The sequence below is a fragment of the Drosophila eugracilis genome, unplaced genomic scaffold, assembly GCF_018153835.1.
Source record: "Drosophila eugracilis isolate 14026-0451.02 unplaced genomic scaffold, ASM1815383v1 contig_513, whole genome shotgun sequence".
Classification (NCBI taxonomy): domain Eukaryota; kingdom Metazoa; phylum Arthropoda; class Insecta; order Diptera; family Drosophilidae; genus Drosophila; species Drosophila eugracilis.
This window is the reverse complement of record NW_024573387.1, coordinates 326,826-342,060: the sequence shown is the minus strand read 5'-3', so window position 1 is coordinate 342,060 and position 15,235 is coordinate 326,826. Positions and strand designations below refer to the sequence as shown.

The 15,235-nt window shown below is 43.5% G+C and overlaps 1 protein-coding gene across 1 annotated transcript; it reads right to left on the bottom strand.

Annotated features, from left to right (window-relative positions):
* Positions 1-1,687: 1,687 nt before the first annotated feature.
* On the bottom strand, positions 1,688-3,939 carry LOC108114776 (P protein). The gene has a single exon (XM_017225886.2). The coding sequence runs from the start codon at positions 3,771-3,773 to the stop codon at positions 1,860-1,862; it is 1,914 nt and encodes a 637-aa protein (XP_017081375.2). The 5' UTR covers positions 3,774-3,939; the 3' UTR covers positions 1,688-1,859.
* Between the last annotated feature and the right edge of the window lie 11,296 nt (positions 3,940-15,235).

The following is a 15,235-nucleotide window of genomic DNA, read 5'->3' as shown; positions in this document are numbered from 1 at the left end:
CAGCACTTCAAGAGCATTAATTTCTGCGCTGCTGTTTTTTTCCTAAAAAGTTATTGTGGCCTCCCCACCACAACCTCCACCCCCTTTTGCGTGGCCCTCTCTTTCTGGCATGCGTGACCCAGGGAACAATTGTTGCATGCACATCGCTAAAGGATAACGGGAAACCCACGGATTGTGCGAGGGAGATGCAAATTTGTGTCAGAAAGGGAGGAAGATTCTAAAATTCATAAGAGATTTGATATCTTTTTGATCTTTTCCTAAAAATGCTAGAGCTACCACACATACATCCCAATTTTCCAGTTCCTTATCGCTTTTCCCACACTCTAATTATTTTCCAATATTTGTGCGCAGACAGCCATTACGCATCTTTATTAGTTTTGTGTTTCGTCTTCGACGCTTCAAACTTTTCAAAGAAAAACTAAGAAAAAAGGAAATATGCGAAGCTTTGTTTTCCAGACATTCCAGATACTTAAAGAGCATTGAGTTTTAGTCTTTTTGTAGAATTTTGTAGTAAGAAAAAATAATCCTGAAAACTAGGATCTAGGATACATATAATTTATTTATATTAATAAATATAAAAAAACTACACATTAAAGTCTGTATATATGTAAAAAAAAGGAGCTAAAATTTAGAATTTTAAAATTTAAACTGAGTTTTAGCCCCAATTCAATTTTCTTTCACTAAAAAGCCCGAAAGACAACCTTCTAAGACTACAAATAAGAGTGTCCAATCTCTGCCCAGATTAAAGGCTTAAAGCCAAATTTAATCTTCTTCTTCTTCTTTTGATCTTCTTGAAAATATTGAAAAGTATGCATTGACATTCTGAAGTCCCTGCCCTTAGCGGTTTCCAAAAAGGTAAAAGACTACTATTATATATATAAAAAATGAATGTTTTTTCCTTTTCATTATAGTTAAATGTATAAGTAAATGTAGGGAACTGATTTTTTTGGGGATAGGATCATCGATAAATAAATAACTTTATTCGATGAGCTGGAACATACGCGACTCACGCGTAATCACAACAAGCGTGTAAGAAAAGAAGAACACCAAACTTGAACTCAAACGACGTCCGTTAGCTTAGGATGTGAGTGAAAGAGAGGTCTTACCTCGCCTAGTACAAATGGGAATGAAACAACGGTTTTTGAAAATAGATACGTTCAACTTTTTATCTGTTAACAGTTTTTCTTCATTTGTAATTTATTTATTGTTCTGTATAGTTGTTTATTGTTCTATAGCGTTATGCTTGGGAACCGGAAATTTGTTCAATTTAGATTTCACTTAATTAGGTAAAAAATCCCTCTATATATTCCCTGCTCTTGGGTGGCGATTATTCGGCCGCCCTTCTGCCTTCAATAGAATATGCATATCTGACGGAAATCAGATTGACAGGCGGTGGAATATCGCGACACCTGACAATTGTGGCCAAAATGCAGCACCAACGGCTGTCAGCCATCAAAACTTGGACACGTTCCTCGTGCTCTTGTGTGCGTTTTGGTTTTTGTGGACTAGAAAGTGACATAACAGAATGTGGGCTGGGCCGGAATGTCCGAATTGGAAGCCCCCTGTTAGATTCATTGCTGCTGGGGATAAAGTTGCAATAGAAACTAGATTCTGGAGATTTATTAAAGGTGGTTGAGGGCTTAGATGGGTAAATAAATGGTATATCAAGAAGACGAAATGTCCTTTACACCTCAGAAACTCATTAAAAAGATGCTATAAGTTAGTTTTTTTACTGTTATTGGTCTCGGCAGCACCCACATAAGCAATACATGTTTATAGACATAGTATATACAATATATACATTCTTTTCTGAGTTCCCAGAGCATCGTTTGCCAAGTCGAAACCTAAAAAGCGCGACTTCAGTGCCAATTCCAGACCGCATACGCGAGCAGAACGTAGACGGAGCTGATCGACAGGATGACCAGCATCATTGGGAATCCGACGATGAAAAAGTGAAAGAAGGTTATATTGTAGCCATGCTGAAGGGCGATCAATGCGATGATCTCGTTGGACACGGCGCCAAACAGGGATCCATTGCCCCCGAAACAGGCGCCGAATGTCAGGGCCCAGATCAGTGGAGAAAGGTGGCTGTTTTCCTTGCTGGCCATCTGGAAGGTGAGCTTCAGCATGAAGATCGTGACGGCGGCGTTGTCAATGAGGATCGATAGGAGGGCAGATGTCCAAAGTACCATCATAGTTGCCACCGCTGTCTGGTATTGCGGCTGTAAGCTTTCCAAGAAATCCACCGACCATTTCCCCACCCACTCGAAGAATTTCAGTTGATCCATGGCCTCCGCCAAAACGAACAGAGCGGCGATGAATAGAAGGAGTGTCCACTGGATTATGCCAAGGGTGGCGTTCAGGTCGTTCTTGTCGTCCAGGATAATAAGCAGGAAGGCGGCTAGGAGAGTGACCCAGCCCATGGAGGCACCAGGTAACACATCGGTAATGGAGTGCAGGATCATGCAGATAAAGACGAAAACCAAAGCGATGCAGCACTTGATCAGCAGCGGCTTGTCTCTGATCTTGCTGTCGGCCTCCAATCCGGCCAACGTTTCCGGATACTTTTCCACGGGCGTGAGCCAAAACCTGCCCGGCTGCCTCTGCTTGAGCTGAGCTATGCGAGCCAGGGTCTCCTCATTTGGTGGCTCTTTCTTGGGTCGGCTCTCCATCACTTCCAACTGACGTTCGTCCAGCACAAAGATCGTCTTCCTGTGGGTCACATAGACCAATCCAAAGACCACGAACATGGCGACCAACACGCCGGGACTCATGTGAAGGATGAAATCGACGAAATCCACATCCTCTGCCATCACCGCGGGATTGGTAATCACGATGGCATTGGGCGGGTTTCCCATTGGAGTTAGAGCACCGCCCATTTCGGCGAATATAGCCATGACGATCAGGACGTAAGTCGTGCGCAGGGACATCTCCTCGCACAGCCGAATCGTTATCGGGGTCAGGGCCACGGCCATGATGTCGCTGTTCAGCAGGGCGGAGAGAAAGGCGGTAAGCATGCTCAGGAAAAATATGAGGGGCCAGGGACGACCCCTGGATATCCTGTAAGTCGCGACGACGAGGTAATCAAAGACTCCGGTGGTCGTCATTATGTCCACAATGGTCATGAGTCCGAAAAGCAACATGAGGGGCTCGAAGTTGACAAAGGAGACAACGTGATCCACGCTGGGCCGGTGCTTCATGATGGCGAGAATGGCAACGGAGGTGGTGGCAATTATAAGAGCTGCGAAGGTGTGGTCTATAATGTCGAAAATGATCAGCAGATATAGTCCAAGGATCAGGAGACCTGCATACACCACGCTTATCTCCGGAATCGGGGGGCTTGTGCTTACTTCCAATAACAGGGATAACGGAGAATCCCTCCGGCTCATCAGGGACACCACTGCCTGGGCACCATCCCCGCCAGCTCGTTCAAGCCTTAAGGTCTTGGACACATCGTCGTACATGTTGGGGTCGCTGGTCATGACGATGTTCCACATACTCGTCTGGCTGTGGGTGACATTTAGATCGGAGCTGCGCCACTCCACCCGCAATCCCACGCCGTACTTTCCCTCATCCTCTTCCGGAAACCTCATAAGATAGCTATCTATGGGTCCACGTAGTGTGACCGTGACACCGTCACCGTGCAATTCAATCTTCCTTACAGCCGTCTCATTGGGCATCACCATGACGGTCATAGATTCCGGCTTGTTCTCTTCCGCAAACAAAAATACAATGCTGGAGCAGGCAGCCCAGAGAAGCAGCAGGACGCACATCTTGATGATGTGGATGATCAGCCTGTGGCGGGCCGTTCTCCGCTTCTCGTCATCTTCTCTCTGGACACGTGATACCCTCGAATACCGGGTAATGTAACCCCTGTAACGGGGATAATACGGCCATTGTTGGTTACCGTCTTGACGTCTCGGATTTACGTCCAGAGTCGGATTACTTAGAATTTTCATTTGATATAAACGTCGAAAACGGCTGAGTTTTTGTATCTAAGTCGGAAATTTCGATACGTTTTTGGAATATATAATCTCTTTAGAGAGGAATACTTACTGTAGATTGGTAACTAACTTTGATTAAGGAGAATCATTAGATTAAGAGGGATCTTTCTTCTTACAGCAAGATGTTTAAATATTTGTTTAACATTCCTGCATTCCTACATCCCCCCAGTATCCTTGATTCCATCAGAGTACATAGCCATGTTGCCGCCCACCCACCTAGAAATTGCCGGCCGTCAGTCAAGTTTTGTGCAATTGCATCCAGCGGGCGGCCTGTGGAAGCTGCCAATTCGCTGCCACAAATGTCATGTAACGCGTCCGTTTTTCTATTGCAACAGAAACATTTTCCAAGCCAGGCCGGCAAAAACTGGCGGCTTTGTTGTTGTTGTTTAGGCAGCGGTTAACGTCACAAATCGAATTGACACACGATTTTTATCACAAGTTGCAACTTCCGCGCGACTCCACGGAATCACTTTCATGCCCCCACACACATCTCCTGTCCATCTGTCAAAAAATGCAGAATGCAAAAAATTCCTGACACCTTTTTTCGCTGTGACGGACGCGTCCAGACGACAACCACAACGGCAACGGCAGCGACAACGACGTCGCCAGAATGCCATAAAAATGCAGGCGCCAGTTCTTCCCGTTCCCCTTTCGCCTTGCCCCCTCCTCTGTGATTGCCTCTCTTTCAAAACCCCCCAGAACTAAATGATATTCCCCTTTAAATTTAGACACAATTACGAATACGTTTGGCCCGAGTGTGCACACAGGAACGGGAAAAGCCGAAAACTCAATTGGATTGAGTGGCAGCTACCTGGCTGGGAACTCTGTCCTCCGTACGAGGTGGAGTCAAAAGTTAAATGGAATCTATCTAACAATTTGTGGAAACAACAAATTATGGTTTTGGCAAATGTTTACGAGCTCTGGGTTCAAAGTATCTGTCAGAGTTTTTGGCTATTTGCTATTTTCCGAATATTTTGCACAGCCGCGGGTGATTTTTTCCCTGCTTTTCTGGAGATTTTAATTAATTTGCCTTGAAGTAGGAGCTGGCTGTGGTAAAGGAAAGGCAGTTGGGAGGTGTAGAAAAGCTTCAGGGACAGACTGTATTATACTCCTGATTTTTAGCATAGAGAGATTGGATTTCTTTTCAAATGTCATGTAGAAGGTTCCTTTTGCTGAAGTAGCGTATTGAAATCACTTACTGCTGTGCCTAAAAAAGGGCAACATTTTTTGAATTTCAAACCAGTTTGCCATTTCAAGCAGAACTAATAATCTTGCTGTAAAAATCTCATAAACAAATTCAGAGCTACGTACGATTCCAAACCACAACTTACAGCAACATTTTGGTGAGCTTAGTAAGAATGTGCCACCATCCATCAAATGACGAAGGACTCGGAGCCCCTTTCGGATGAGCCGTCTCTGTCTTCCGATCCACCTCGCCCTGCCCAGCCGTCTATGAGCAGCAAGCCAGACAAAAACACAACTCAAAATACAATTCATCTGCATAAACATTTGCGGAGCAATTGAAAAACAAACAGAACCAGCCCGTGCAACAACAATAAGACAAATAACCCACAAAAAACCCCGAGCTGGGCTCCAAACTGCATGTGAGTGATGCGGATGGATGAATTGCCACTTCCCCGTACACTGTGCCCCATTTGGAGTGCCCAAAAGAAGGACTTGGGGTTCCATCTATCTATCGCTGAACAAATTAACAGGGACACTTGGCACTAACATCAACATGATGGCTATTAGGGAGCTGTAAAAAAGTTAGAAATCTGAAAATGAAAGGATTCTCATTTCAGCAGGGCACCAAAAAGGGTTAATAATGCTACATTTTAGACAGTTTTTAGGTAATTTATTCATTATTCCATTTAGTTTCTTGTTATTTCAATGTAATTTCATTTTTTTAATTCTTAAAGTCCTTAAAAAGTTGGGAATTATATGAACAAAAAGGGTTATCTTAGATCTGTAAAGCTTGTAGTTGTAGGAACTTCTAATTTTCTATGCAAAACGAGTCTTTATATCATTACTTTATGAAACTTTATTCATCTTAATACCAAATACTAAGTAATACTTATTTTTTCCAGTGCAGTGCCAGCGATAGTTGTGTGACCGTTAACTACGCAATTGCCATTGCCAAAAAACAATGGCAAGGAAGAGGAGGAAAGGGTAGAGAGGAGAGAGAGAAGTTTATGTTTGCTTTGCTGCCTCAGAATGTGATGAAATTCAAATGGTGGATAGCAGAGGAGGACGTGGGAATTAGGCAGTGGGAGTGGCACATAACGAGCCCAAAACACTAAACTCCGAAACTGAATGAATGAGTGTCAAGTGTGATATATCACCGCAAAAACAAGACCATAAGCATGAGTGATAAACGCTGTTGAGCTTGGTTAGCGCATTGCAACGCACAGGCACCAGCACCAGCACCAGCACACACCCGTCCTATGACATTCCACTCCCCACACACACACACACACACTGTCACAAACAGTATGTCAGCGCACACACACAGATGCATGCAGTCATAGACATGTCAACATGTTGATGATGGTAACTAACTAGAGCAAGAGCCACCACGAGACTCCTGGCTAAAAGTGGTGTGGGAGGGGAGCTGGGAAGGATATGGTAGATGGAGCCGGAACTCGGATTCGGATTCCGATTGGGAATGGGAATGGGATAGGTAGTGGGAATGAGCATGGTTATGCCACTGAAACTGCCGCTCCAGGCCGGAGCTGCGTCTAGGCGCGATAAAGCGATGAGGACAACAGCCATTGGCGAAGAGGGAGGGAGCAGGGGAAGCAGTGGATCTAAAAACATCCTAACTGCTGCACATTGCAACCAGAATGGATAACTTTAAGTACGAATCTTAAATATTGTTTTTAAGTTATATTTTAATTTAAAAAATTGCCATATTTGTACAAATCAAAGGAATATTGCAACTTTTAAGAAAAGGTAATACACGAGTATATTGTCAAGACTTATAAATATTATTTAATCCCATTCATAGTATTCAGAATCAGCTAGTAATAAAGTGATTAAGTGAATATCAATCTTCTGCATCCCAAAGATTTTTCTTAGATTTTCCCAGGGAAACCCGAACAGTGTCAAAATTCCTTTCATTTTGGTGAAGCTTTTGGCTAATCCTCAGGGCACTGTGCCCATTGAATGTTTTGTGCAACATACTGCGGCAATCACAAGTGATGAACTGCAAAATGTCACTGGGCGAGAGGAGTGGAAAGGGGAAGGGCGTTGGATTGGGGAGATGGATTTGGGAACAGAGGAACGCGCTGTGGTCGCTGTGTGATGATGCCCTGTGCTCTGGTGTTGGTCTTGTTGCTCGGTTGCTGATGTGGATGTTGATGTTGCTGCTGTTGCTGTTGCTCGTGTTGTTGCTGGTGTTTTGGCAAAAAGGCGTCAAGGCGTTTAAGCCGAAAACAAAAACTGGCAACTAGGAATTCATTGGCCAAAAACAATGCAATTAATTTCACTTACCCGTCACCGTTATGCTGCCGTTCCGTCCGTGAGTGATGATGATGCTGCTGCTGTGTCGCCTGTCTAGAGTTGAGTGTTGCTGCTGTTGCTGCCACTGCCACCGGACGATCCAAATCCAGTTCAGACTTTATACACTCGTCCAAACTCCAAAGCGAGGCGGAAGTGTCAACGAGGCGAGGCTTTCCACCGAGCGGTGATGAATTTCATAGTTGTTGATTTTATGATTGCCGCTTGTTGTTTGTTGTTTGTTTTTTTGATGCCCCCAGTTGTTGCTGCTGTGAGTCAGTGATGGCTACACTTTTATAAATTCCTTTTTTTGGAAACAGGTAAGAGAACCCTGTAGATTGCCATCTAGATTTGAATATTAAATGGAGTTTGAATTAGATAATATTTGGAGATTTCTGGTGTACATGGTTGTAGATCAATAATAAATGTTTTCAAAATTTAGAGACTTTATATTATGTTTCTTTGACTAAGTTGACTGTTTTTATATAATATATACTTGGTAACATAAATAAAAAGAAGAGTCCCCATGTAAGCAAGGCTACCTAGCTTCCTCCCATCACTGCTGGTTGGTATCATTTCGAGGCCGTCTCTCACATGTTCCCCGACTTTTTACAATTGTCAACTTCAAGTTTATTGCTCCATGTTGTTGTCGTTCCTATCCTTGTTGCTGTCAGCAACAGTTTTAGTTTTCTTTTTTTTCGTTTATGTTTATGTTTGTTTCTGTGTTTGTTTGTTTGTTTGCCGTTTAGCTGGAGAGCGGCCGCATTATGGCCGCATGTCAGGCTGTGGAACATTGTCACATCGTGAATCCTTCAACGCCACCAGTCGACACCCATCTGGCCGTCTGGTCAGGTGTTCCTGTCCCCCGATTTGTGGTCCAAAGGCAAATCCAAGCCATTTGCATTGTGCCAGTTGACCGTTGGCATCCGATTCTGGTTGTGTCGAGCGACCACAATGAGCCGCCTGATTGTTGCCGTTGATGCTTGTGTCATCACCATTTGAAATCAACGTCAACTGATGGTCAAAGTTTTTGCAGTCTCCAAGCTCTGATGGCATTTGATTTGTCAAACGATGATGGTTTGGCTTGGTAACTAGGCATTGAAGGGTTAATCAATGAATGCATTTGTTTGTCAGGTTGTTCGACTGAATGTTATGGGGTTATTATGGATTAGATGGGTCAGTCAGACTAGAATGTCTTTGTAATTAGGCTTAAGCCTTACTTTTAAGCTGCTGATAAAAGTGTTTTTAATTGTAAATATGGAGGTGAAACCCAATACAATATATATATTTGTTTATATGGTTGTAAAGAAAAAGTAAAGTGCTTTTGTTAGTAAACTCATAAGCCCTTACACTGCATAGATCGAATTACAATAACCAAGAAATTTGAGAAACTTGAGTGGAAGTTAAAGATGTGTATATAACTGTTTAAACAACTGTAATCCGGTTGATTCGATTTGATTTTCCCTTAAACTTAATACTAACTGAGGGTAGCAGGCGGTCACACTAGCTTGCGTAACAAACAGTCACACTAGCTTATCTATACACACTAAGTAGTTGTAAGCACAATGTATTCCTCTCCTTTTATTTTGCATAAATATCAAGCTAACGAACACTATGTGTGTCCTGTTCGCACGATCAGCAAATGTCAAATTAGGCTAGGATAGAATAAGATAAAGGAATAAAGAACACTTCGTTGTTGAACACAGCAGAGAAGTTCATTGCGAAAAGCCTCATGAGATAATTCCATTTACACTATACAAGTAGCTTCTAAATAGGCTCAGACTTATAAATGTTTAATCAAAGTTTTAAGGCCAATTACTTTCTGGTCCGTGCAGTAAATAATAAAATACGCAAATAAACAATAATTTTTAAGAATATTTTATTTCTTCTCACTACTATTTAAACACCATCAGCAATTCATCCTGTGTGTCCTCGCTACCTACCATGTATTTCTAGTAAAGCAGTGCCTCCCGCACCCCAAAACGAGGCACAGGTATTCATTTCAATCATAAGATCACCGCTAAAGTGGCAAGGAGGAAGGAAACGGCACCACAAAAAGGTGACAAATGACATGGTCGGCTCAAAGTAATTTCTTTCAATTAGGACACTGCACAGGCGCAACGGCACTGCCCCGCTCCTCGGCCGTCGAGTGGCCACTTTTGTCCGCCGCTGACATTGACATAGCGCGTGGACATGAGCGGTACGGTGGGCCCTGCCCAGACCGCTGCGGCCCACTCTGGCACGAATCAAATCAAGCCTCCAGTGTCAGTTATTAATGGTGCACATTTTGCGCCTTAATGGCTAATTCAAAAGTTGACAGATGTGCGTAATTTATTCGCACCTCTCGGGCCATCTCTTGCCTTGTCCCTCCTTGCAGCATTGATCCTTTGGGGCAGACCCGTTGCAGGCTGCATGGCCGCTTGATAAACGATCCTCGCATTGTGGTGTTGAAAAATGTTGCAGGGAAATATAAGCCGGGGAAAATATGATGAGGCCATCACGATGCCGGCTGAAGATAGCCAATCGGACATGGCCACAAATGAAGAGGGATCTCTGCCAGCTCAGATCACAAAGGAGTGGAAGAAGAGGAGGAGGAGAAGTTTCTTCTTGATGATCTATCCGAGTATGTGCAGGACTAAAAGTGGGTTTAGATCTTTAAATCATGTTCTTAGGCAGGTTATAATAAGGTTAAACTTAAGTTATGATAAAAACTAAGCCAAACTTATATTGAATCTAATCTTATAATGAATTCAAGGCACTTTCCCAACTTTCTCTCTCTCTCTTATTAGACATTCTTTCAATTCGCTTTCCAAATTGGGTTTCCTCGCTTAAAAATGACTGCAAATGGCTGCCCCTGCGAATCGGAGGAATATTTAATGAAGCCAGAATGTGTGGTGAGGGGAACGAGCTGTAGAAATGCTAATGATACTATCAGGGCCAGTTAAGGGTCCGGCCACTCACAGTACACTCGGAATTAAAAGCAGAGCATACAACTTGAATTAAGACACTCAAAAATGATTAAGAAACGGGCAAAGGAAAGATGCCGCCCGCCACAAAGATGGGAAGTGGGCGCCCGGACCATGACTGGCCCAGAACTAAGGCCAAAACCAAGAGTCCGAGCCAGTGATGGAGCAGATGATATGCCCGCGGGAATTGTTGCTGCCCAGGAAGATGAAGACGAGAAAAGGAGCCTCCGAAGGAGGAAAAATGCAAAAGCTAAATGAAAAGCCGGGCGAATGGGGCGGGAACAGGCCAAACCAATGGCAAATGAGCCAGGCAAGAGGAAAACATTTTGTAATAATTTCATTTTGCAAATGACGTGCGAGTAACGAAACAAAAGAAATTAAATTTAACATACAAAGGAACTTCTGGAATAGGAATGAGATGCCTTGAGATGAAAACGGCAATGAGAATGGAAATGGGAATGGGAATGGGATCGGGAATAGGAATAGGAATGGGAACTGGTAATGCCACAGGCTGGCGCCTTATGCATTATGAATCGGATATCTTGGAAGGTAGTGCAGGGAGGACCAGGATGGGCACAAGAGAAGGTGGAAACTATTTCTGCAGATGAAGTGCCGAACGCGAATTGCTTTTTTAATGTCAACCCGAGTGCAGAGAGACATTGAGAATTATATTATGAATGAAATAGAAGCGGAGCAACAGCAACAGCACCAGAAACACCACCAGAACCAGAGGTGCAATAAAATTTTTACTCACTAATGTGGCCAGGACTCGCCTCTGACCCCAGCAGATGCCACTGGCGATAGCCGGCAGACAGACGTTGATAAAAACTCATTTCAACTGATGGCCCAGCTCCCAGGCCGAGCGCCCTTTGCCAGCTGCAACATTTTTTCTAACCAGGCACAGTGGGTCCAAGGCAGCCGTCATTAGCTTAACACCTAATGGATTTCCTTTGAAGATTGGCTGCTGACTTTCCACATCAAAATTGGTATTTATTTTCTACACATTCCTTAATATCAAAATGTGAAAATTCCTATCAAAATGTGCAAGACAAAGAAAAGTTTTACTGAAAATTAATGTAACGATGGGAAAACTTAAGCAGAAGAAGGGTTAAGCTTTTTTAAGGTTATATATCTGGAATATTGTTTGTTGATTGGCGTCAGCTTGTTATAAAAGTGGAATTGAAGAATGATCTTGAATATAGTTTTATTATTAAACAAATTAAACTAATTAAACCTTAAATACAAAGGAAATAGCTAGAGCAGAGGCTGCTGCGCCCTTCGACTTTAACTTAAAGACCGTAGTAAGTCTTAAAAAAAATCTACAAAAAATTTCTAATATGAAGGGATTTTCCTGATCAGTTTATAAAATATTTCAGTTATAAATTTCCGATTTTCGATTTTTAAATAATAATAATAATAATTAGTGTTTAGCTGCCGATGAACCACCGTGCGGTGGCCACCAATCGAGCGTGGGCTCCTTTCGCTTGACGTACGAATGCTGGCGAACACTTTGACGACTCCTGACATGACGAGTGTGAATGCCCAGAGCCAGACAGCTCCTTGCCCACCGCCATCGTCCATGCCCTCGTCCAGGATGACCCGCCCGCCTCCTCCTCCCACTCACCGAGTTGCTGACGCTGGCAATGCCTCTCGTTCTGGGTTTCGTCCTTGTTTCTGGTCGTCGTCGCCATCGTTGCGTTATATTTTAATATATTTGATACAGACCATTACTTTTAACGATTATTTTCTAAAGTAATTACGTTTCAAGTACGAAATATGAAGAAGCGAGAAGACCACCCAACCCACTCCACTCCCCGTTCAGTCCGATCCCGACCCTCCACTCACATGGCTGGTCGTCGCATTAAAATGAAATGCTCACACAGTGCAGCCAAGTCGGCGTTTGGAGAGCTCAGCGCGATGGCTCTGCTAACGACAACATTACGAGGCCCAGCCTTGCTACTCCCACTTCTCCCACTTCAAGCCAACGTCCCCCTAACCCACTCAAACCCAAACCCCTTTGACGAACAATGAATTTAATTCGCAGCTCTGAGTGTGAAACTGAAAAGAAACAAAAACGAAGAGGAACTTCTCATCAAGTTGGGCTCTTTTATGACCATTTTTAATGAATATTGCTTTTGGCTTTTAATATTTGTTGGCAATGCTAGAAAGCCCTCAGATGAGGTGAGATCGGCCGGTAAGTCGATGCCAATGCTGGGGATTACCTGGACGTTTGAAACCCGAGGCTCTTAGAACTAAGCTCAGGGCTAGAACTTTATTAACCTTTAGGCAGAACCATAACTGGGAATTTGGGTGCGATTCGGCTTGTCATTTTAGTTTTGGGATAGTTCACAGATGACTAAGGTTCTCGGTTTCATGTGTATGCAAATTAGTGAATGTATTAGAAATAAGTATTAATATTACGATTGCAATATTATGAGCTATGATAAGGAAGTATAGAAGTACATACTAATAATACAAAAACTAAATGAATCAGTAGGGTTACTCACTCAGTAAATGACAAAATATTTGGGTTTAATCGATTATCATCATTAAAGCCTTAAGAATTGGTTCTCCTTTAAATCTATATACTACCTAGAAATAAGTGTACCAACCTTGACGACCAATCCCTCAACTGGAGAGCGAACAATGAAAAGTAGGAATCGGTGGCCTGGCGGCGGAGTTCAAGCTGAAGGTTCAAACGGCAGACAGAGTGGAATGTTTGCAGGGAATAATGTGTTTGGCTGGCGTGCATGTCTCTGACTTTGATGCAATGGGATAACCCTCCCACACAACGGCCGGCAACAATGAGGACGTGAAGTAAGCAACTAAATTATACCGTTGAGAGTAATTTACGTTGCTTTCGTTCTTTATTATATGGACGAGTCCGGTGGCCAGGAGATGGCCCGAAAAAATACAGCAGAGCTGAAAAAATGGACTACACTAGTACAGGGGTTGGCAGGGGGCTAAACCCCTTTTAGTCCAGACTTTGGTCAGCATTTCATGATGTATTTGCCGGCCAGTCAGCCAGCCTCACCTCAAATGTCCATGCCGATGTCCATTACCTCCGTGTCTAACCCCCGAGCCGGATTTGTTTTGTTTTTGTTGGGCTGTGGGTGATTTACAGACACTTTGACGTCCGTCCGGGTGACGCTTGACCCATTAGTGGGCGAATCCCCGAAAGAATCAACCCTTGAATGGAGTGGTGGGCCGAGGTGAAATCATGAAATCATTGTTCACGATGATGTGCAATACATTATCCATTCAAACGGACCTCAAAGGAGGTTTTTGGTTTTGGTTTTCGGCTTTCGGCTCTCTGTTTGCCCGCTCTTGTTATTCTTTGTCCTGTGTTTTCCGGGCTATGAGTGATTCCAGCTGGCGTCGATCCATCTGGGACATATTCATCAATAATTTAAGCACTCTCCTGCACCCGTTGTCTGTAATCGTTGTTGTGGTTGTCCTTGGCTGTGCATAAAAATTGCATCAAACTGGGGTTTGGGGATGGATTTCGAGAGAAGTTGAAGAACTCCTAGACTCGATTTTTGGTTTGGAAATTCAATGTTTTCGTTTTGGAAATGGTTTGTAAATGGTTTGGCACTTCAAGTGGGAACATGTCATTGTCAATCTTGATTCAGATGAATGGGCAATACCGATTAGAAAGCGATTAAAATTGGCTTAAATTAACAACACGCTGACACAGACCTTTTGGTTGCCCAAAATGCCTCAAATGGAGTTTGCACCTGATGGAAACTCGTACCTAAACTTAGAAAAAACTGAGGATTCATCTGTATATATTGACTAGTGTATCATCTAATGGCTTTAACCAATCTCAGCTCCCAGTTCAAGGCGCCAGACAGGTCACATAACAATTGGTCTTGAACTCTGCCAAGGCTTGGGTCCTGGGGGTTAAGAGTTCCCAGTAGAAGGGACAATATCAATGGCCTTTGGGCATCTTCAAGTGCAATTGGCTAATTGATTTCGATTCGTTTGGCGCTGCTCGATTCACACGTTCCCGGCGCCATTACAAGGGAATAGCTAACGTTAGCAGGACCTTTGGCTTGTCATTATTTGTCCTTGTCTATCTGCGATTGTGCCAGCGTTTTCCCTTGATTTTCCTTTGATTTCATTCTATTGCTAATTTCGCAAAGACGCAGACACAGCAAACCGATGCCGGTCAAAAGTTATTAGTCTTTGGGGTTGGTCATTGATTAAAATGTTCTCGGAGCCGCAGAGCCCCCTGGTCCATCAACTGCCCCATCCGTTTGGCCGGCGGAATGTGTTGCCACAAGTTTTTCTTTTAACTGAAATTGTCATCAAGTGTCTGAGCAATTTTCGATGTGTGCAAACAAGTGCAAGTCCCCGAGTTGATATCTCCCCTGCTGCCTCTCGACCAGCTTGTTCGCTGGGCACTGCTTTTAATTACAGTCGACGACAACTCGAATCGCATTGGCCAAGTCCGAGCTGGAGTCCGAGTCTAAGCCATCAGCGTCATCCGTTGCATCATCAGCAGAAGTGGCAGCAGCAGAAGCTGGAGCAGCAGCCACCAGCTGGAGAGACAGCTACAAAAATCAGTGTTGTTCTAAGCAAGTCAGGGGCGGGGTTAGTGGGATTAAGAAGGGATTAAGAAGGGATCTTAATATAACACATGTTCTTCATATTTAATATTTATCCTATATTAGCCTTAATAGTTTTAGGAATTCAAGGTAGGTTTTAGCTTTCTAACCCATGCAGATGCGATGAAAGTAGACCAAATTAAGAAAAAAATGTTTC